The sequence below is a fragment of the Peromyscus maniculatus genome, chromosome 20 (genome assembly GCF_049852395.1).
Source record: "Peromyscus maniculatus bairdii isolate BWxNUB_F1_BW_parent chromosome 20, HU_Pman_BW_mat_3.1, whole genome shotgun sequence".
NCBI lineage: Eukaryota > Metazoa > Chordata > Mammalia > Rodentia > Cricetidae > Peromyscus > Peromyscus maniculatus.
In genome coordinates, this window is record NC_134871.1 from 46,415,114 (window position 1) to 46,436,564 (window position 21,451).

At 42.0% G+C, this 21,451-nt stretch overlaps 1 protein-coding gene across 36 annotated transcripts in view; it reads right to left on the minus strand.

Moving 5' to 3' along the window:
- The window catches only part of Rbfox2 (RNA binding fox-1 homolog 2), a 264,663-nt gene that overhangs the window by 39,145 nt on the left and 204,067 nt on the right, over positions 1 to 21,451 (minus strand). For all 36 annotated transcript variants that reach the window (XR_013046494.1, XM_076556283.1, XM_076556290.1 and 33 more), the window contains one exon: positions 10,161 to 10,385. Coding sequence is in view for 35 of the 36 variants with exons in the window: in XM_076556283.1 (XP_076412398.1) it covers positions 10,161 to 10,385 (225 nt within the window). In the remaining variant the exon portion in view is untranslated. The remainder of the gene's footprint in view (positions 1 to 10,160; positions 10,386 to 21,451) is intronic.

Consider the following 21,451-nt stretch of genomic DNA (forward strand, 5'->3'; position numbering starts at 1 on the left):
TAGATGTAACAGTCTACTGTATACTTAGGCTAAAGAGCAGTGGTTCTCAACCTTCCTAATGCTTCAACCCTTTAATACAGCTCCTCAAGTTGTGGTGACCCCAACTATAAAATTATTTTTGTTGCTACTTCATACTGTAATTTTGCTACTGTTATGAATCATAATCCTGATATGCAGGATATCTGATATTCGACCCCTGTGAAAGGGTTGTTCAACTCCCAAAGGGGTTTCAACCACTGCTATAAAGTATAGTTGATTATTGCCAGTCTACAAATTTGCATGGTATGTTACTGTACTGAACATTTTTGGGAAGTTCTTAACATAATATATTTACACAGGTCTATATAGAGAAAAAGGTACAGTATAAATATGGTATAAAAACTGAAAATGAGGTGGGGAAATGGATCAGTTGAGTATGTACTTGCTTTACAAACACAAGGATGAGTTCTACCCCCAGAATCCATATGAAAAGTTGGGTGCTGTGACACACACTTGTAATCCCAAAGCTGCAGAGGCAGAGAGAAGTGGATCCCTGGGGCTTGCTAATCAGTTACCCTCACCAACTTGGGAAGTTCCAGGCCAATGAAAAACCCTCAAAAACAAAACCCTAAAGTGGCTGGCTCATGAGGAACAATAGCCAAGACTGGCTTCTGGCTTCTACAAGCACATATGCACACACATGTATGCACATCACACACCACCAGTCCTGTACTATGTAGTGATTCTAAGCTAGTCAAGGGTACATAGAACCTTTCTCAAAAAACATTTTTCTACAGAGAGCCCAGTTTGAAGTTCTAGGCACCCTTGAGACTCCTTTACACATACATGAACATGCATAAATTACCACTGTCAATGCACACAGAACTAAACAAAGATAGATAAAAATGAGCTGGTTCAGAAAGCAGAGGCACTCCAGAGCCAGCAAGCTGACTTCAATTCCTGGGACCCACATAATGGAGGGAAAGAGCCCAGTTCCCCTAGTTGTCCTGAGATTTCCACATGAACACATGCTGTGGCACACATGCATGCACTCCCACCACATACAGGTAAACAAATAAAATGTCATTAAAATGCTAGTGTCAATAATAAAAAAAAATCCTCAAGTGTCAGAAATCAACAGACTTTAAAACAAATGAGCAGGGTGTGCTAGATCATACCTGCAGTCCTCACCCTTGGGAGGCTGAGTGAGGAGCACTGCTGTAAACTCAGACCCAGACTGGGTCACACAGAAAAACTGTCTCAACAAACAAGCGAACAAGACCCCAAGGATTAAACTGTGTACACCTGTGCCGGGCACATGTGAGAGGTGTCTACAGAACTGGAAAATGTCTGTCTAAGATCATGATGAGTGTGAGCACACACGAAGACCCAGGCTGCCACTGCCCTACTACACTCATCACATTAGGATACACAAACCACAACTTATCATGTTTTCAATAGTGAATCATAGTTGAAGGTGACTGAGACAAGGTTCTTGTTATGTAGCCTTGGCTAGCCTGGAACTCAGAGACCTCCTGCTATTTTATTATTTTTTTACTTAAAAATAATTTATATTTATTATTTATTTTTATACTTTTATTATATAACTGTAATATAAACTTAAAATAAAATTCTATATTTATTTATTTTATATATATATTTTAAATTAAAGAGACAGAGTATCATGTAGCAAAGTGGTTCTCAACCTTTCTAATGCTGTGACCCTTTAATACTGTTCCTTATGTTATGGTGACCCCAAAATTTTCATTGCTACTTCATAACTGTAATTTTGCTACTGTCATGAATCATAATATAAATATTTAATATACAAATGGTCTTAAGTGACCCCCATGAAAGGGTCATTCGACCTCCAAAGGGGTAGAGAACCAAAGGTTGAGAACTGCTGATAGCAGAAGCTGCCCGGAGTTCCTGACCCTGCTGCCTCCATCTTCCAAGAACTGGAATAAAAACACGTGTCACCAGGGTCAACTACTTTTAAAACTCTTGTAATAACACTTAGCTTCAAAAACATAAGCACCATACAGCTACATAAAAACACCATACAGCTGCCATGGTTAATGCTGTCAACTTGATACAACCTAGAATCACCTGGAAGGGGGTGTGGTCTTAAGTTAATTGACATGGGAAGACTCGGCCAGCCAGGTATGAGTGACATCATTCCCTGGGTAGGGTTCTGAACTGTAGAAAAGTGAAGAAATTGAGCTGAGCACAAGCAAGTGAGCATGCGTACATTCATTTCTCTCTTAACACACCTTTTTCCCAAATAGTTTTTTGGCAAGGCATTTACCACAGAAACAGAAAATAAACTAGGATAGTAATCCTTATTCAATGCTTTATTTATATTAAAATTTTTAGTTTTTTTAAATTACATTTTATACTTATTTATTAAAACATAAGACACAGGAGCTGGAGAGTTGGCTCAGTACTTAAGATCACTGGCTGCTTTTCCAGGGTTCAATTCCTGGCACTCACATGGTGGCTCGCTCACAACTGCCTGCAACTCTAGTCCCAGGGGATCTGACGCCCTCTCCTGGCCTGCATGGGCACAGGCACACAGTGGTGCACTGACATACATGCAGGCAAACCACTTATACACATAAAATAATAAAATAAATTCAAACAAACAAACAAGACAGACAACACACATCATTGCCTAGGCCTCCAGAGTCAGGGTATTGCTATCACTTACTCCCACATCTTGTCCTACTATAATGTTTTCAGAGGCAATTAACACACATGGAAATGTCTTCTTCGAAGACAAAAGAGTCTTCTTCAGGTGCTATGCAGGTTGCTGGGAGGAACAAGTCTTCAATGGTCTTCCTCAGATGTCAACTCTGTGACTACACTAAGGGCTGGCATCGCACACTCTGCCCATGGGTGCAACAGTGGCACAGATGTTACGGGGTGACCAGCACTTCCTGACTGTATTCAAGGCCCGTCCACAGGAGGACATGTATACCCAGTACTGTGAATCCAGCCAAGAATTCAAGGGTGGGGAGCTCACAGGTCCGGAAGAAACCTACTATTAGTACTTGGCCAAACACACATGGTATCAAACGGCTCTCTAAATTTCTATGTTGATACCCATCAATTAGAGCAGCTCTCAGACCTCATCAGAAGTCTCTCTATGCAGTAGATGGAAGTGAAGGGAAACGCACACCGGTCAAGCACAACAGAGTGTCCGTAGAGTAGTAAGTCACAAATGGGATTATCTACATCACATCTTCCACCCCTCATAGCTCAGGGACCATCAGAAAGAGGGAAGACTAAAACCTTACTACCAATCAGTCACTGAAGCTGAATTTTACCAGTAAGCCCTCTCTCGTTAAACGTGTTTTGTTTTATTTTTTAAATTTAATTTTTCCACTCGACTACGTCAAATGCTTTGGTTATTTAAGCCCGCTGTCCTTAGAAGAATTCATTACCTGCACGCATAGGAACTGGGCTCCTCTCTTCTCTAGGAGGTAGCCCCTAACTGCTGCTGCTTTTACCGGTGCATAGCAAGGGGCCAAACAACTGTCAGAACAAGCTCGCATCTTAAAAGCAGGCCAAATTTCTAGCCTGATGTTAACGTTAATTTCTAAAATTAATTTTAAAAATAAAAACTCTAGGATTGAATGCTCAGTTCTCATCTTTGAATGAAAAGTCCTTTCTCTCCAACAAGACAGGAGTATCCAATCCAACACAAGCAAAAGCTGCACTCAGAACAGCTGGCCAGGTGCAGCGGCACACTGCAATCCCAGGAGTTCAGTGGACTCAGGAGGATAAGGCAGGAGAGTCTGTAACTGAAGGCCTGTCTGGGGTACAAAGTGAACTTTGCCTCAAAACCCCCAGGGCTGGGGATGTAACTCAGAGGCAAGCACTTGCCTAGCTATCATATGCAACTTCTGGTTAACCTGTGGCATCGCCAGAATAAGATGACGTGTTTTCAGCAACTCTGTCAAAGGTTTGTGCGTTCCTAGTTTCTCACTGTCCTCCAGCTGAGGTGACTAGTAGCTTCATCACACAGAGAAGGGAAGTGAAACCAAATAAACACCCTGTACTCAATCACTGTATGGCCAGCTACTTGTCTACTTATTTCACTTCAGTCATCTGTCCAATTCTGGACTCCCCACCTGCAGTATTTCTCTTAAACTCACTTTCTCTACATAGCCATTATGACCCCTAGTAAGAACCACACCAGTGACTCACTGTGGAGGTGACCACTTTCACTCAAGCTCTGGCATCCCTGCTGCCTATGCTGCAACAGACCATGTTCTAGAAGCATATTTTACTCACTTCATTTCCTTGCTTAAAACTTCCAATGGAGTCCCTGATTCTCATCCCAGGGTTCAAAAGCTCTTACCAATTCATGCTCAAATGGTTTTTCTCCCACAGGCCTTCATCAAACCCCTTGACCTTTGTCCAAAGGTAAATCCATGTTTTGATGTAGTCATTATGAGTCCTTCTCTCCAACCCCTAACTGAGATGTGACTTTTTTAGTCCTTCGTATCACTATCTATGCAGGCTTGACTTCCTATTGCTGATAATACAAGGGACAGATCACTTACGACAACATCTACCAGGGAAACCCAGCCGCTCCCTCTTGAGTATATCTATACCTGTTTTATCATGAAATGCTAGGCACTGGGAGACGTTAAGGGATGCAGAGATGAACACAACAGAACTTTTTCTTTTAGAAGCTTCAGAACGTCAGGAAGGCTTTCTGGTAATGACAGTATCTGCATGGGCTGAGTGACAAGATGCTCACAGCCCGAGAAGATTAATAAATATGCATACAATCTATTTCTGCTGGGTATGAGCAGCAGAATCTGAGTGACACAGTGAAGGGTAGAGATCTAGAATTGCCCACTTGGGTTATTTTACAAGCCACAATAAAATGTTTGAAGAAGCATTTTAAACTGAAAGGTGCTATGCAAACTTGGGTTATGATTAATTAATTTGCTTCCTATCTGCCTCTTGGATTTAATTGGCCATACAAACTGCTAGGCTATTTTATGAGATACATAGCAGATGGTAAAAGTTTAGTAGAATAAACATTAGGTCTAAGTTTTACTGCTCTACTTCATCTCTAAGCAATGGACTCCCCACCTCCTACAAATGTGGGAGGAGAATGAGAAACCTCAGGATGCGGTCTGAACTCTGAATGTATCTCCTAATAGGCAGGCAGCTCACAGGATGAGTTGGATTCTAAAGCTGCAGGTGTTTCAGCAGCATCTGCCTTCTAGCTGGGAAGGGGAAGAGAAAGAGAACAGCAACACCAGTGTCTTGGCAATGCGGTTCCAGTGTAGGCAAACCACTTAGAGCACATATGCATAGGCACTCTCGGATGTGTGTGAAAACAAATGAAAGAGAGTCACTACTTACAGAAAGTAGGAAAGTGCAAAGCTTGACTCAGATTAAAAACATGAGCAGCAAACACCAAAACAAAAACAACATACAAAAAAGAGCAGTAGCCAGAAATGGACCCAGGCCCAGATGCTGGATTGAGATGATGCCAATGGAGCAAATACAAATACAGCTAAGGAATTACAGGAAGACATTATGGCAAGTAAGAAATCTATATATAGAGATATGCAGAATAACAGCAACTCCAGAATTAAAAAGTGAAATAACAAATAAATTTACTAGATTGAGAACAATGCAGATCTGAGATGGCGCAACAAAGAATGAATCAGCTGAAAACAGAAATTATTAAATTAACAACAAAAGAGGGGGAAAGGACTGGAGAAAAATAAACAGAATTTCAGATTTTTGTTGAGATCCAGATTAAACTTGAAAATGAAATAGAAGTCTAGTAGGAAAATCACAAGTGTTCCACTCACCTACACCGAATAATAATAGAGAGAAAAGCAGATGGAGCTATACTGGTTGGTCTTGAAATTAGTTTTATATCAACTTGACATAATCTAGAGTCATTGGGAAGAGGGAACCTCAACTGAGGAAGTGCCTTCTCAGGGGCATTTGCCCGACTGACTGCTGATTGATGTGGGAGAGCTCAGCTCACTGTGGGTGGTGCCAGCCTGGGCAGGTGGTCCTGGGTGTTCTAAGAAAGCAGGCTGAGTGACCCAGTAAACAGTATTCACCCATGGCTTTTGCTTCAGTTCCTGCCTCCGGGTTCCTAACGTGAGTTTCTGTCTTCATTTTCCTTCAAAGCTGGACTGTGATGTGGAAGTTTAGATGAAATAAACCCTTTCTTCACCAAGTTTTCTTTGGCCATGGTGTTTTACCAAAGAAATATAAGTTCTGAGTCAGGAGCAGAGGAAAACAGGAAGACAAGAGACTTGGTAAATGGCATGAAAGTGTTGATGGACCAGAAAGAAAGTGAACATTCCCAGACTAGATAAAGAAGGAAGATTTGATTTTTTTTTTTTTTAAAAGACAGGGTTTTTTCTCTGTGTATCCCTGGCTGTCCTGGAACTTGTTCTGTAGACCAGGCTGACCTTGAACTCAGAGATCCACCTGCCTCTGCCTCCCAGTGTTGGGATCAAAGGCGTGTGCCACCACTCTAGGCCTTAATGCTCTTTAAAATGAGATATATGTTAAAGACACTAAAACAAATAAATAAAAAAGATGTATCATACAAACAGCAAACAAAAAAAGGCTTACATGGTTATATTAAAATGAGACAAAGTACATTTTAAGGCAAGAAATGTGAATAGAGACAAAGAGGACATTTCTAGCTACTATGTACTAAACCATAAAATAAGTCTCAATGAATTTCAAAGGACCGAAGTCATACAAACTATGTCTCAAACCATAAACAAATTAAATAATAAATAAAAGAAAGTTGGGGGAATTCTTAAACGTTGGAAATCAACACTTTGATTAATTCAGGGTCAAAGAAGAAACTAAGAAATTTTTTTTTTCCTTTTAGTTTTTCGAGACAGGGTCTCTCTGTGTAGCCCTAGCTGTCCTGGAACTTGCTCTTTGTAGACCAGGCTGACCTCAAACTCACAAATGCCTGCCTCTGCTTTCTGAGTGATGGGATTAAAGGTGTGCTCAGCCTGAAACTAAGGAAGTTTTAAGAATGTCGGGAAATGAAAATAGTAACACAATCTATCACCTTTGTGAGTTCCACCTAAAAGGATTTTTACAGGGAAACATAGACCTTAAACACAGAAGGAAAAAATCCTGAAAAACCAATCGACTTAGCTTCTAACCTGGAAAGCTAAAAAGGGACTAGAGAGATGGCTCAGGTTAGTTAAGAGCACTTGCTACTCTTCCAGGGGACCTGGGTTAGATACACCCACATGGCAGCTCACAACCACCTGTAACTCTAGTCCCAGAATATCTGATGCCCTCTTCTGGCCTCTGAGAGCACTGCATACACATGGTGCACAGCCATGCAGGCAGACACATGACACATAAAACAAACTGTAGAGGAGGAAAAGTCACACAGTAATCAGGAAAGTGGGAGACAGTGCAGACCAGAATGACAACAAGCCTTGGGACCGGGTGGAGTGTTTGCCTTGCTAGAGTGAGGATCTGAATTCAACCCCCAGAACTGAAGCAGAAAAGCCAAGTATGATGGTGGACACCTATGATCCCAGCTCTGGGGAAGCAGAGACAGGCAGATCCCTGAGACCTGCTGACTGACCAACCTCGCCTACTTAGTGAGCTCCAGGCCAAGGAAAAAACAAGATGGGTGGCTTCCAAGGAACCACACCTAAGTTTGTCCTCTGCTCGCCACATGCAGGTACACGCATGTATATGGTGTGCATGTGCACCTACATGAGCATGCATACACCCACATCCTCACACAGAAATAAATACAAACTTTAATTTGTACACTGACCAGAGAAGGTAAAAATTGTCAAAATCAAATGAGCCAGGCATGGTGGTACACACCTTTGATCCCAGCACTCTGGTGGCAGTGGCAGGTGGAACTCTGTGAGTTCAAGGCCAGCCTGGTCTAGAGTGAGTTCCAGGACAGCCAGGGCTACACAGAGAAATTGTCTCCCAACAAACAAACAAAAATAATGATAAGGTATTATTATAAACTATAGAAAATAAAAAGAGGATCATATATTGTTATGATTAAGTTGTTTTGCAATAAGGTATAGAACCCAGGCTTGCCTCGAAGGCCCCCAGGAATGACTTTAAACTTCTGACTCTCCTCCCACCTCTGAAGGCTGGGATTATAGGTATGCACCACTATGACTGGTTTTTATGCAGTTCTGAGGAATCAAACCCAGGGCTTCATGTCTGTAAGGTAAGCACTCATCAGCTGATTTACACACTTAGTAATTTTATTTAATGAAATTATCAACTCAGAAGAAAATAGCTCCACAGAAGGACATACAAAAGACCAAAACTCCCAAGAAAATAGAAATGAAGAAACAGCAGTTACAAAGACCATTAGTTAATTAACTACTAACTACCATTAATTAATTAACTACTCTAGAAATAGAGTTTGAAGTTAAAATATCATGAAAAGCCTCGGATACATATTATTTTTTTTTTCCTTTTTAGTCCTTTGGTTGAACCAACTGTCTTAGAAAGTCTGTGAGTTTGTTATCATTTGAAAGGCAACTAACTGGACCATGTCTGACACAGCAGTCTGTACCTTCCATGTCCTGAACAAATACTACAAGGAGCCTCTTCGTTACCTCTCAGACCTAGACGCTTCCTTCAACCCAACTGGATATAAAATACACAGCAGTAACCATCATTGGAAAGACTGCATGTTTTCATGTAACCAAGTTTCTTTTTTTTCAGGGTGGGGTGTCTGATATCTATAAAAATAAAATAAATGCCTTTGCAGGTTATATTCACCTTTATTCAATTGACGCTTTTAGCTTCTGGAAGTGAATCTTATCAAGATGCTTAAGGTCTAAATAATGGACCCCTCTGCTAACTTGATACTGAGGAAAAATGGGATCTAAGCATGAGAAACAGCTCGATTCAGACAACAGAACTTTTCGACATTTAGAATAAAATCCCACAGGCAGTATGATGTGATTGTAGATATGTATGAGATATATATCTGTGGTGAGCTTAGAACATTTTCTTTTCTTTTATTAAGTAGTAGGGGTGAGGTCAAAGAGGTGGGTTGGAGCTGGGGAAAATAGAAAACCAAGTACAGAGTTTGGACATTTTTCTAATTGTGCTAGAAAATTATTAGGAGTTAGGCAGGAGCACAGGACAGCGTGGACTAGAAAACAAAACCATTATGTCTGCTTTGCAGGGGATGAAAAGTTAGAGAGAGGTAACTCAAGTGGTGTTAACACATGTGCCCCACAACTGAGTTATCCCCAGCCCCTTCGTACTTTTGAGACAGGGTCTTGCCAGTGTATCAAGGCTGGCCTTGAATTCTCTCTGTAACTCCAGTAGACTTTAAATTATGGCAATCCACCTGTCTCAGACTTCTGAGTTGCTAAAATATAAGCCTGTACCACCACCAGGCCTATCAGAAACTCTTGTAATGCTCCTGACAGCTTTTGAGGTAGGCACTATGACCTTTATTTTATTCTCTTTCAAGAAAAAAGGAACATTAAATAACTTGCCTAAACTCATTCTTCTGAGGTAAAGTTGTGATTTAAGCTCAACCCACCTGAGTCAACCCCAAGCAGCTGGCAGAAGAGCTAAGCTCTCTGCCTCGGGGAAGACACGAGAAAAGGGCTGAGTTGGAACTGTGGCTACTAAACTCTGTAATAATTAAGGGTAGAAATGAAGGATAAGGAACCAGCAAAGCTTAGCTTTTGTTAAGTAACTGAGTGACTTAAGTGTAAGTTGTAAGTGTATAATTACTTAAGTGTAAGACTTGAGTGTAAAAATATAGAGAAAGCACATAAAATATGAAAAAAAAAAAAAAAAAAAAGGTTTCAAGACCCAAACCCAGAACACCGAAACAGTTGAGATTTGAATAAGAGGAGGAACAGCCATGAGAACAGCCATTGCTGAATAGGAAAACCAGGAGGGAGGTACAAGCCCCATGCCCATTGCTCTAGGGAACAGAGAGAGGCAATGTGAGACTGTTGCTGTGAGACAGCATGGGTGAGAGCAGAGTATGGGGACCGGTGCGACAGAGAATGTGGGAAGGCAGGTCCAGGAAGAACAGCCAGTACATGCACAAACTAACTCAAAGGGCTTTCTGTCTTCAGAGGAAGGTGAAGATTTCACACATCATTCTGCCTTGCATCTCCTACTTCACATACCGTGAGAGATCCGTTCTGGTTGCTGGGTGAATTGCTACTCTGCTCTCCATGGGCCTGTGTACTCCCGTAGAGCGTCAGGTTATGTTCACTGGTCTGGCCAGCATAGTCCTGAGTGTGTGGCACTCCGTATTCTGTGGGAATTCCGTTCTGTGGAGGTGGTGGGAACGGGATGGTAGTAAAAGGCTGAACCATTGCGTCAGGAGTTGTTGTTGGCTCCTGGTTACCCTAGAGGAAGCAACAAGAGAGTGGAAGTGAGTGAATAAAACTTCATTAAAGAATGACTTACAGGGTAAGGATACAGAACTCTTGGCATGCTTTATCATTATACCCCCACTTAGGAAAAACTGTTTGGATCGTCAGATAACTCTCATTCTTTAAAAAAAAAAATTGATTAACTTTATGTGAGTGTTTTGTCACTGAATATATGTATGTGTACCACACGCATGCCTGGTGCTTGCAGAGGTCAGAAGGAGGAATAAGATCCCCTAGAACTGGAGTTACATATGGCCATGCCACCATATGAGCGCTGCAAACTGAACTTGGGTCCCTCTGCAAGCGCAAGTGTTCTTAACCATTGAGCCATTTTGCCAGCCTAACTAAGATAACTCTAATTTCTTATGGCTTGAGTCTGTGTACGAAACCAAAGGGAAGTAATTACAATTACAATACATAGTATCTAGAGACAGACACTACAAATTAAAGCCTGAAACAAGACATACCCTCTACAATTTTAGAGTAGAGCTCAGAAAGGAGAATATTATTAAATAATCAGCTTAGAGGCTTAGACATCAACGTACAGATTGATTTAAACTGTGGTTACTAGGTTAACAACAAAACTTTCCTTCAGTTAAAAATATAAGGGAGCAGTGAGATGGCTTCAGTGGGTAAAAAGCATACGCTTGGCAGCCTAAGTTCGATCCCTATAACCCACAGTAGAAGGGAAAACTGACTACTGAAAGCTGTCTTCTGACCTCCACACATATGAATCCAAAATCTCTCTCTCTCTCACACACACATAAAAAATGTCAGAATGTATTAAAAACAGAAAGGTAGTTACCAGACTGAACTGAATATGCACATTTTAAATAATTATTTCGAGCCTGTAAAGCTGAAAGCACAGTACCACTCCCCACCTCCCCCACCCCACAACTTCCATTCCCAGATGCTGTGAGACACAGATTTGGGATGCAGAATTGTAGCTCTGTGACATGAAAGTGGAGGCTGTTGGCAGTGGACAGGTGGGTGGAGAGTAATTGGATAGGAGAGAAGAGAGAGGAGAGGATGATCAACAAAATCAAGCTATGTTTGAAAATGCCATAACAAAAACTAACACTTGGTATGCTAATTAAAAATAAATTAAAAAAGATAAAGTAACTACAGAAACTGAAGCCATTTTGGTGTCATGGCCTCTGTCTCCTGTCTGTTCAGTCTTGAAGGTCAAATATAAAAACAGGAATCTTGTTACAGATTCTGCGAAGCCCTTACCATCACCCTACTTCCCAACAAGACTTCCCCACCTTCCAATTCACTCAAGAAAAGCAAATGTCACTATTTTACTCAACATATAAGTCTGCAATGTCTTTCTAGAAATAGATGCCAAGATGGCCAGAGACTTCACATTAAGGGCAGGCACTTAGCTAAGTTGCCCCTCCCCTAATGTTTAAGATGTTAAGACTGGGTATCACAGAGAATCTGGGTTTATAACACTTGGTTTCCTATTAGCCGTAAGCAAAGAGGCAATCATTCCCCTTCTCCCCAGTCCTGATTATCCACTTTGCCCTTGGTTTGAGAGGGAATTCTCTAGTCTGAAAGAACTTTGGGGAGCTAAACTCAAAAGCATTTTGTAAACATTACTCCAGGCTTTCACCATCAAACATGTTGGCTGTTACACCGTCTCAAACATGATGAATTCAAAGCTATCAAAAGGTCTCATGCTGCCAGGCCATGGTGGAGCACACCTTTAATCCCAGCACTCAAGAGGCAGGTAGATCTCAGTGAGTTTGATGCCAGCCTGATCTACAAAGTGAGTTCCAGGACAGCCAAGGCTACACAGAGAAACCCTTTGTGGGGAGTGGATGTGGAGAGGGGAGTCCCCAAGTCTCTTGTGTGCTAGAAAAGCACTCCATCACTAAAGCCATACCCAGTCTGTGGAGGGTACTTTTAAAAGGAAGGCTTAGCTATCATTAGTACAGTCAGTCTGCAAACACTGAAACATAACAAATTGGCAAAGCCTGTTATAAATGAAGAAAAAAAAAAAAGATGTGGATTGGAAGATTCAATGTTCTTAAAAATGATCATCCACCCCAATCAATAACCAAAAACCCAACCAAATTCTCAGCAGGCATTTTTTATCCACACTGGCAAGTTCTTATGAAAGTATATGGAAACTCAACTGAAAAGTGAAAAGCAATTCTAAAAGTATACAAAAACCAACCAGCCAACCAACCAACCAACCAGCCAGCCAACCAACCAACCAGCCAGCCAACCAACCAACCAACCAGCCAGCCAACCAACCAACCAACCAGCCAGCCAGCCAACCAACCAGCCAGCCAACCAACCAACCAACCAACCAAGGGACGCTGCCACTCACTGACTTAAGATGTACTCTTCTAGAGCCAGTATCAGAACAGTGGCTTAGGAGTAGAAGACAGGAGAATAAAACAGAAAGCAACCCAGACACAGGGCCCAGGCACACTGCCAACTCAAAGGCAGCAAGATAAGTCAACCTGGAAAGAGAGATCTTAAAACATGAATAAATGGTGGGTGGAAATGACCTCGCCTCCCCCCCCTCCCCCCTCCCTAATACGCACCCAATGATGCAAGATTACAAAGTGTAAGAAAAATCAATGTAAGAATCTTTAGGACAGAAGCAAGAACCATTAAGAAGAAACAAATGAATGAAATTTATCAATATTTTAAAAAAATCTGTTCTTTGAAAGACAACATCAAGATACCAATTAAAAAATTTGTCTCAGACACTGTTATATAATAGCTAGCAAATGACCAGAGATGGGATTTAGGAAAACACTTTTTATAAATTACAGTCAAAAGAGCAAACTCATCAATGACCAACATGACTACCTGTTTAGAACTAAAAAATGTGTGAGGATTATATTTTTAAACTAGTTATTAATTTATTATAGCATACACCATATGAAACAAAATTTGAATAACTAAAAGCTGTAAATTGTTTTGAGTACTTAACACTAATCTTCCAAATAAGAGGCCCTGATTCCCTTACCGATTAGAAGCAAATGGCATGTACCTGTGGGAGGCGGCAGTTCTAATTTGATAGAAAAACTACCAAGAATGTTGGAGAAGGGAGAAAGGGAAGCCTGCAAAGGGGGTGTGCCTCATCATACGATCAAACTACCACAATCAAACAGTACACCAAGTGATGATGCAGCACCGATGAGCTCATACAGAAGCTTCCACGAAGAGAACTGAAATACAAGAAAAGCTGAGAGCATAACTGAGGTGTGTGGGATTCTTAAGACAGGAAACCTGAAAAAATAGAAAGAACTGAAAGGGGGCTTCAGCAATATTGATCAGGAAGTTAAGAAAAGAGGGACAGGAAGAGATGGGACCTGGAGGACAAGTGGATTTTAAAGTCCCAGAGGAATCAACCAGAACAAAATGTGTAGAGGTAAGTCAGATACCAGGTTAATATGACTTGGAACATAAAAATCTCCCCTTTACTTCTTAGAAATTACGCTATAAGGACACAATTTCTTTTTTTATTTGTAATTTTTTTCCTGGAAAAATGCCTGTTTATGTCGCTACATAATTTATTTTTACTATCTCTAAGTTGGAATATGGTTTAATGTATACAGAATTTTAACTTTTTTTTTTATCATTTCAAACCTTCATTTATCCAACAATCCATCCATCCATCTATCTACCTACCTATCTATTGTGTGTGTGTGTGTGCGTGCCCTGAGCATTATGATTCCATGTCGTCCCTCGATGTGAGTCCTGGGATCAAACTCAGATTTGGTAACAAGTGCCTTTACCTGCTGAACCATCTTGGCAGCCCAGAATTTTAATACTTGATCTTCTCTTCCAAATCTTTTGGTGCTCTGCCTGTACCCATAGTTAGCAGAGCACACTGCTTCCCTAGAAGATTGAGGCCTGAAGACAGGTGTGAAACAGACAAAAGTTTAAACTCAGGTGGACTGGTGGATGAGCAGCACCTAACGTATTACCTAACGTATTGCATATCAGAAAGGTTCAGAAAGGGTCTATTAAGAAACACACGAGGACTTAAAGACCCAGTTTCCAAGTTCAGATTAGTGGCCAAGGACTTGCCTCTGGCTCTGATGTTGCTCTCCTTGAACTCTAACCTCCATTCTCCACCTCATCCCTGGCGGGAATGAGACTGGGTACTCAAGTACACAGCATGAATCACCCATGGGGTCACTCCTGACAGAGCTGGCTCAGTCAACTGAATAAACAACTAGTGGTGGGAGATGGGGAGAAAGGTGATGTTTCTAGGGTCCAGCCACAGTCTGAGTACTGCAGAGATGCAGCCACAGTGGGACTCTGTCTTCCAGAAGAGGGGTGCAGGCCTCCATCAGGAGGTCAGGAATACCTTTTACTTAGAGAGATGTGACAGATAACAATATTTTTTCAATTTTCTGCTAAAAATATTTATAGGCTAAGAGAACAAACTTGGGATAAAGCTTTATGTTTTATAGCATCTGCTCAGCCAAATATTAGGGTTATTTTTATCAGAAATTTGAAGACGCTGGGCAGTGGTGCACTCGTTTAACCCCAGCACTTGGGAGGCAGAGTCAGGCAGGTCTCTGTGAGTTCCAGGCCAGGCTGGGCTACAGAGCGAGATCTAGGACAGGTACCAAAGCTACACAGAGAAACCCTGTCTCAAAAAACCAAAACCAAACCAAACCAAACCAAACCAAACCAAACCAAACCAAACCAAAACAAAACAAAACAAAGCACACCAAAACCCAACAACAACAAAAGTGACAAACCCTGTAATAGTCTTAATGTCTCCAAACTCTCAAACTTCTCTTCCACTTCCCCTTAAAGCAGCACTCAGAGCCCCAAACATCCATGAATCATGCCTTCCATCAGCAACAGAAGACCACCAACTCTATTCATCATCATCATCTGCTGCTTGGAAATGGAAGCCCCTCCCCCATTCCCTTCCTGTGGGTTACAAGTTTAGTCTTGTCAACCTGATTGATGGTTTATGCAATCTACAGATGATTCTCTTTTCAACCAAAATTCCCACAACAACTGAAATTAATTTGCTGTTTTTCTTCATGGATAATTAAGTTTACATCCATCCCATGTCAAAACTGGAATATTATTAGGAATAGTAACAACTCTGGTTCAGAATAAAACACCGTGGCAGGGGCTCAAAGTGTCTTCAGAGCTATAAAATAACTACGTTTTATGGGTGGTGCTCTACTGTAGTCTACTTCATGATGAGGAAAAAATTCATTAGATACACATATAAGTAACTAGCAAAATTCTTCCCTATTCCTTTCCCAGAATAAAATTGGACCGTGTCTATAATCATTCTATTATGGCTTGGGCATTCAAGTTTCTAAGTTGGTCAGAAATGAACTATAAACTTTTTCATTCGAAGATCCTCCCTGTATGAGTGGCTGATGGGCACACTGAATTGGTCCTTTACTCTGAAGTACCATCTGTGAAAAAGATGACTTCTCTCTCCTTCAGCTCTACTAGAGTAGGTATAATCATTGGAAGGCTACAGTGAGAGTCCGGAGGCTTGTGTTATGTACTATGGGAGAATGAAAAGTCAGAGGGCTGGGAATGCACAGAGTTCAAGGCCAGTCTGGGCTACAAGGGACTCAAAAATGGGTATCAAAAATAGAAGGTTGAAGAGTACATCTGCTCTTGCAGAGGACCTGTGTTCAGTTTCCAGCACCCACTTTGGGAAGCTCATAACTGCTTGTAATTTCAGCTCCAAGGGATCAGATGCTCTCTTCCAGACTCTATGGGCACTATACTCACAAGAGTGTGTACACACACACACACACAAAAAAAAAAAAAATGTAAAAAATTTTAAACTTCAACTTGACTCATTTTTTTTTAAGATTTATTTATTATGTATACAGAAGAGGGTGTCAAATCTCATTACAGATGGTTGTGAGCCACCATGTGGGTGCTGGGAATTGAACTCAGGACCCCTGGAAGAGCAGTCGGTGCTCTTAACCTCTGAGCCATCTCTCCAGCCCCAACTTGACTCATTTCTAAGAAGCTACTTTGAAAATAAAGCTGTTTGTGCTCTGGTCTACTCTGCCCTCAGCTCATCCTCTCCATGACTGTCACGGGACAGATACAATTTCTGCTGGGGGCAACCACCAGTAATTAGCCACAAAACCCTTGTGGAGTTGACTTTTTTTAGTAGGGAGAGAAACATAATGGCAAACTAGCAAAGCAATGACCAGATGGACTGCTGGAGGGCAGGTCATGGGTGGGGGGTGGGAGGGTTACCTTCTGCAGGAGGTCAGGGAAAGTGACATCTGGTCAGGTTTCTTTGTAAATCAAGGTAGCAAGATGTCTGTTTGGATGCAAGAGCAGGGCAGACAAGAGGAACACAGTACTGAGGTCCATAGCAAGAGACTGGAACAGACAGGCGAGGTACAGTGACAGGTGATAAAGTGAAGGCGGTGGTGGGAACAGAGTGACAGCTAAGAGGGAGCTGGTAGAGCTGTAGCCAGCCAGTATTCTGGCTTCTGTGGTCTAAGAAAGAGTTCGAGCCGAGAAGTGGTGTAGAGAGGTCAGGTTGCATGTGGTTCTTTCAGTGAAGGCAGGAGCAGGTAGATCCAGTCCAAACAGTCCAAGAGAGAGAAGGTGCTCAAAGTTTGAAATCCTGAAAAGACATCTTATCCTGTGTTGCCCTCCAGTTTCTTTTTTTAAAATTTATTTATTTTTATTATTTTATGTGCATTGGTGTTTGCCTGCATGTACGTCTGTGTGAGGGTGTCAGATCTTGGAGTTACAGATAGTTGTGAGCTGTCGTGTGGGTGCTGGGATATGAACCCAGGTCCTTTGGAAGACCACTGAGCCATCTGTCTCTCTAGGCCTGCCCAATCCTCCAAGTTTCTTTGTACCAATTATTCTCTTCACGTCTCCCCATCTGGCTAATTCACACACAATGTTTAATATGTGGTTCAGGCACCTACTCTTCTCTAGGCTCTTTCCTCGCCCCAAACAGCTCTCCCTCTTCTTCCTCCCACCCTCATGTCTAACTTTCCTAGCACTATATCCTCCAGTCCTTGTTTGCTGACCCACTGACTTTCACAGAGCAGGAATTCCCTAACCAGGTAAAATGTCCAGTTCCAGTTCTTCCTACGTCCAGCAACTATTTAAACCTTTCAACTTCTCCATGGGTATTTTTTAAAGACACAGAAGAAGAGTTACCATCTAGTGCATATAAACTTCTGCTACTTTTGAGAAATACCCAAAGTGATACTGAACAGACTAGAAAACCCCAGCACGGGGAAACGGGACTGCACGAAGAGACAAGGAGCTTCGATGGAAGGCTTCTAACGCAGAAAGGTCCTTGACAGCTATTTCTAAGGCGTAGCTGGTAATTCATTTTTCCCCTTTTAAGTTTTCTTTCAGGGGCTGGACAGACGGCTCAGTGGTTTAAGGGCATTTCCTGCTTGGCCAGAGGACCCAAGTTTGGATGCTACCAACCACATCGGGTAGCTCACCACTGTTTATAATACCAGACCTAGGAACTGACGCCCTCTTCTGGTTCCTGCATACATGTGGCATGTACTCAACATAGACAGAGGCACATACATATAAATAAAAGGTAAAAATCCCCAACCCTTTATTGTTATTAAATGTGCCCATGCAGGTGACAGCAAACCAAACTTGACAGCAAACTTGTGAAGAGTAGCAGCACTATTCTCCCTCAGTCTTGGGGGGTGGGGGATCTGCTTTTAACATCTCTTAAAGAGGGAGAGGTCCTAGGCAGGGGGCTGCAAATGCTGGGGAAGCTCTTAGACTTAGGCCAATTTACCACGTTGCATACATAGCAGAGCCTGGCACCCCACTCCTGAGGCTCCTGGAGGAAGGAAGGACCAAGTGCGTTTGTTCCTAGCAAACTTCAACAAGTCAGAGGGAAATGGGCCACAAAACAGTGCTATGCCAGTCTCTGATGGGGTAGGGGAGTAGAGAAACACCCTTAGTCTCTTGGAATACTTTTACCAAATCCATCAATAAATAATACATATTGCTTTGGGCAGCATTATTGCCTTGCCCTGAGATCTTTCTTGGTAACAGTGTAAGCAGGCTTTGTCTTAGAGAACACAAGCTAAGGAAATCACCGTGTCTTCTACTTTACACCTTGGGAGGTCTGAAGTCCATCTTCCTCTCCTTCCTCTGCATGTCCTTTTCTGAGGTATGTTGTTAGTCTCAAACCCTTTGCATTTCTTTTTTGGTTTTGTTTTTCCAGACAGGGTTTCTCCGTGTAGTTTTGGTTCCTGTCCTGGATCTCACTCTGTAGACCAGGCTGGCCTCAAACTCACAGAGATCCACTGGGCTCTGCCTCCTGAGTGCTGGGCTCCCTGTGCATTTCTTAACTCTTGACATTCAGTTACTAGTAATTATGAATGCATGATCTTTGAAACCCACAAGGTTTCCTGAAGTTCTCTTCTGTTCCCAGGGTTATCTGTTTCCCCTCAGGTCAGGGTTTCTTTTTGTTCCTTCTAGCTCTTGGATGCTTCAGATTCCTCTAGGATGTGCCAACAATCTTCATGCTCCAATGACTCAGGTAGAAAGACCTGCTTACAGGATGTGGTTTCCTCTGCTCATCGGTTTTCTGGCATTAAAATTCCAACTGGGAATTCAGAATGTGACAGGGCCAGGAGGACACCATAGGCTTTCTGTTAGTGTGGAACATCATCTCTTCATCCACCAAGTATCATAATAATGAATTAAACTTCTACAGCTGGAGAGATGGCTCAGCAGTGAAGAGTATATACTGTTCTTGCAGAGGATCCGAGTTTCATTTCCAGCATCTGTGTTGGACGATAACTCCAATTCTAAGGGGATCTGATGCCTCTGGCCTCTAGGGCCTCTGTGGGTACCTCTACATACCCAGCCCCAACCCCCTATGACAAGCACACATATGCACAGTTAATAATAAAATTTTTAAAAATTAAGGAGTTAGATCATTTAGCAGTTAAAAGTACTCTCTGCTCTTCCAGAGGATCCAGGTTTGAGTCACAGCACCCACATGCTGTTCACAACCATCTATAACTCTAGTTTCAGGGATCCAAGGTCCTTTTCTGATCTCTGTGGGCACTGAATGAGTGGTATACATGCAGGCAAAACACCCACATACATAAAAATAAAGCTGGGTGTGATAGAATACACCTTTAATCCCAGCATTTAGGAAGCAGGGGCAGGCAGATCTCTATGGGTTCCAGGTCAGCTTGGTCTACATAGGGAGATCCAGGGCAGTCAAGGCTACATAGTTAAGACCTGGTCTCAAAACAAAAAATCAAATCCAAAACCAAACCCACAAACAACAACAAAAACACCGCCCCGCGCCCCCCCCCCCCCCCCCCGCCAAATCCAAAACACAAACAAAATAAAATAAAGCATAATTAAATTTCCCCCAAACATGTTGATCAGGTTCCTTGGAGAGAAGCAATTACAGCATTGGTTGTTCCACTTTGATGCTGAAGAAAGGGGGTGTCACAGTAGCCGAGGAAGTCCTTGGAGAGGCCTGAACAGTGACAAGCAGCCTGCCGCCCATATAAACAGAATCTTTGGCTGCTTTCTGTCTTCATTTTGTGCTGGGTACACTGCCTTTATCACAGCAGCCACATTAAGGCTGCCCTCAGGCTTTAGCCCCTCCTCCTTTTTACCTATCAGGTTTTTTTCATTTGCATTAATTTTCCAGAACTTTGTTTAGCCCTTGTTATTAGGTATGCCACTTCTCACTTTCTTCTGCCATTTTTTTTCATATTTCTATATTGCTAGTGGATCTTACAAGGATAGGAGGCAATGTAAAAGCATCCTAACCTAGAAGTGAAGGCTCGCATTATGTAAGACAATCACAACTTTAAGTGAGCTTAGTTCTGGACTTCTATGTAAGTGAGAAAGGTTGGCTATCAAGGACACCAAGAAGCTCCCTAAAAACAAACCAAAGCTTCAAAGGAAAATGAAAAGTGTTTGCTACAATTCCTGAGACAGGCCTTGCACTTAAGCTTCAAGAAACTAGGTGCATCGGCCAGGGTGATGGCTAGTGGGGAACAGCACTTGCTGTACAAGTGAGTTCAGATCAGTTTACAGGAAGCCATGTAAAACCCAGTGATTCGTGTCTGTAATCTCAGCATTTTTAGGTGTGATGGGAGGTGGAGACTGGGGAAACCTCTAGAAGCCTGTGAGCCAGCTGGCTTGGAATACACAGCCCAGTGGTAAATATCAAGAGACCCTGTCTCAAACAAGGTAGAAGGTGAGCCGTGAAGCTATCCTCTGATCTCCACACAAACACATACATGCAAACTCATGTGTTATATACACATACACATCTCAAAATAAGTAAACATTTTAAAGATAAAATTAGGTACAATGAGACTGTGGAAAGCAAAGCAACTCAGAGGAACATCAGAATAAAGTGCATGGGGCATTTTATCAGCCAAGTGCCCCAAGACAACGTGGGAGCAGTTATTCACACACACAGAAGATTTGCAAGTGTCTAACTACTCTCAAAAAACAAAAGAAAAATCAAGTATTTACCAACTAGAAAGCCTCCTCTTTAATGAATGCAACAGTGGCCCAGACAAGAATGCAGCCCAAAGAGGAAAATGATTTCTGTTGCCTCATTGATCTAACAAATGGATCAATAAGGCATGTCATGGACTCTTATCCTTCAGTCAGGAACAGCCATGAAACATAAACCAGCGATTACAAGATTTAATCCTTGTTCACAAGACAAATCAGAGAAGGAACCACCAGCAGGCCTCTTCCCCTGGTCAAGGCAGCCTGTCTCAGAGGAAAGGAAGACACAGGACCAGAAAGCAGGCAGGCAGAAACCGCCTCTCAGAGCACCATAGGGAAGGAATCTATACTCCACTGGATCTAATATGTAAAACACATCCAGATTTTTCTCTACTCTCCTGTGAAAATCAAGTCAATGCTCAATTTTAAGAGGTAGTGGTATGTGAGCTATTTCTTCTCCTTACCTGAATTTGATCAACCATATAAAAATTATAGTTATTACTCAAAAATAAAAATTCAGATTAGAGATGTAAGCCATGGATAGAATACTGGCC